The sequence below is a fragment of the Penaeus vannamei genome, chromosome 25 (assembly GCF_042767895.1).
Source record: "Penaeus vannamei isolate JL-2024 chromosome 25, ASM4276789v1, whole genome shotgun sequence".
Taxonomy (NCBI): domain Eukaryota; kingdom Metazoa; phylum Arthropoda; class Malacostraca; order Decapoda; family Penaeidae; genus Penaeus; species Penaeus vannamei.
Genome location: NC_091573.1, coordinates 23,642,297 through 23,644,796, shown reverse-complemented (window position 1 = coordinate 23,644,796; position 2,500 = coordinate 23,642,297). Strand labels below are relative to the sequence as shown.

The 2,500-nt window shown below is 47.4% G+C and overlaps 1 protein-coding gene across 1 annotated transcript in view; it reads left to right on the top strand.

Moving 5' to 3' along the window:
• The window catches only part of LOC113808639 (uncharacterized), a 16,326-nt gene that overhangs the window by 12,659 nt on the left and 1,167 nt on the right, over positions 1-2,500 (top strand). The window contains exons 4-7 of the mRNA XM_070139303.1: positions 284-497; positions 1,015-1,158; positions 2,027-2,231; positions 2,357-2,500. The exon at positions 2,357-2,500 is cut by the window's right edge and continues 2 nt beyond it. Coding sequence (XP_069995404.1) covers positions 284-497; positions 1,015-1,158; positions 2,027-2,231; positions 2,357-2,500 — 707 coding nt within the window. The remainder of the gene's footprint in view (positions 1-283; positions 498-1,014; positions 1,159-2,026; positions 2,232-2,356) is intronic.

The window sequence follows — 2,500 nt, the reverse complement described above, 5'->3', positions numbered from 1 at the left end:
GGGCGCTCATTAGCGACGTACCTCCCCAGAATTGACCCCAGGTGCTGAGGGAGTCTCGCGTCGGCTGCAAGACAAGCCATAGGAGGGCCTTAATATTCGTTTGGTAGTTTCCTAATCAATGTACCTATACTATACGCTAGCTAACTCAATTTGACCCCCTGCCCCCCCCCCCTCATCCGGGACGGTCCCCATAAGGCCAACAGAGCCATCATTCCTTCCACAACGGTGCCATCACATCGGAAACTGCCTCACGATAAGCGTGAACAAACACCCGCATCCGCAGGTGGGAAGTAGAACTGGCGGTCAAGCATGGAGTGCTACTCAACCTCGACTCTGAATTCGATGCCCGTTTGATCGCGGGCGTGGCCAGGGAAGTGGGCGTAAGGGCGAGGTGTCTCGTGCGCCTGAATCCAGCCCTGAATGCGGACACCCACCCGTATCTGGCGACCGCTCTCGCCGACTCCAAGTTCGGGGTGGAATTTCACCAGCTGGAAAAGGTGAGTTCTGGGGTGCTGGGTAGGGGGGAGGCGAGAGCTAAGGCCAGAGAGGAAAAAGGAGACAAGGCTAAACGAGATTAATGGAAATACATGAATAAATCGGAGGAGCCCAGAAGGTGTGGATAAATTTAAATTTATAAAAGTTATTTATGTATACATATGGCACAATCTATATGTATATGTAATATATCATATATATATGTTATATATATATATATATATATATATATATATATATATATATATATATATATATATATATATATCGTCCTGGATGATACGGTGTGCGCCAAGATCGAGGACAGGTACGGCATCCTCCTGTTCATACACACACACACACGTATATATGTATGTATGTATGTATATACGTGTGTGTATATATATTGTACCTATAACCTAAGGATCAGAGCATCCTAATCGGGTTTGATTTACATGGTATTACAAGAATTGTCACGTAAAAGCGCGCGGCTGAACGAAGCGAATCGGCAGCTTCTCATAATTTCCTTCCCCGCGGCAGGTGTTGCAGGCCGTGCGCGCGGGTGAGAGCGGGAACGAGGAGCACGTGGCCGTCGAGGGAGTGCACATCCACGTCGGATCCGCTGTCTCGCGCACGCGGGTGTACGCAGACATGACGAGGGCCGCCGCACGCACGCTGCGTGAGGTTGGTATCCCCTCCCGGTTTCCCTCGCCCTTGCTTCTTCCCACACTGCTCTTCATCTTCTCGTCATCTTTAATGATACATCATCATTATCGCAGAAGTACCGTTCTTATCAGTATTATTGTTAATGTTATTATTGAGATTGTCGTTGTTTATGTTATTTGTATTATCATCAGTAGTTTTGTTCGTATTATTTTGTTAATGCTAGCACTGTTATCGTGATTGCCTGTGATGTTACTGACATCAGTATAGCCACATATATAATAAAAGAACCACAAACAACCATGTCACACGACCACAACTAACATTCTCATTGCCAGGTGTCAAGTGAATCGCCATTTCCTAAATACCAAAAATTATAAATTAGAAACCAAGAAAAACAAGTTGTTATTGACTCGTGTCTACGACATTCATAGACACGTCTTGTCGGCATCGCCTCTCGTGCGCCCTTTCCGAACAAGTGCTGCTTTGGGTAGTTCTACTCATTGTAGATCATGCCGGCGACAAATGGAGCGTAAACGCTTACTGCAAACACCGTTCAGCATATATGGCGAACGAGTGGTGTCCAGTTCAGACTTTAGCAATTAGGATGGAGGACGACACTAGAAATTTATATTAAACTCTTCGCAACTTGTGGATACTGGTAACAATGTTTTATTTGGGGTTGGCAGAAAATCCGATCTCTACAAGATTATATAAAACCAGGTTTACGTGACAATCTTTTCATATCTGCAATTAGATATACAGTAAATTTTGGTTTTCTCAGTGTCTTATACATGCAGAGAAAAACTCTGTAAGCCTTAACTGTCGCGGCATAAAAATGGCGTCAATTTAAAAACCGTTTCGATGACGGCTGCGGTTCCCGTCGCAGATCCGAGAGCGCGGATGGCCGAGGGCGTCCACCATCAACCTGGGAGGTGGACTCAATATTCGGCTGTCAGGAGTCCCGAGGAAGGACGGAGAGGACCAGGAGCGCCCTGCAACCCCAGAGAACCTCGTGGACGCAATCCTTCCCATCCTCCCTCAGGACACCACGCTCCTGCTGGAGCCCGGCAGATCTCTCGTGGCAACGGCTGGTGAGGTAGCAGTAGACGTTATAGTGGCAGACTGCAGTGTTTGTTTCGTTATATTGGTTTCTATTTTTTCTTTCGCCGCAGGATTTAGCACGGCGTGGTGCTGACGGGCAGATGTGCCTTTACAGGTGTACTGATGACTGAAGTGTTAGGGGTGAAGACCAATGGAGACCGCAGGTTCCTCGTGGTGGACTCTGCTATGACCGAGGTCATTCGCCCTGCCCTGTACGGAGCCCATCACCCTGTTACTCACGTGACTGTCCCGTCTAGTC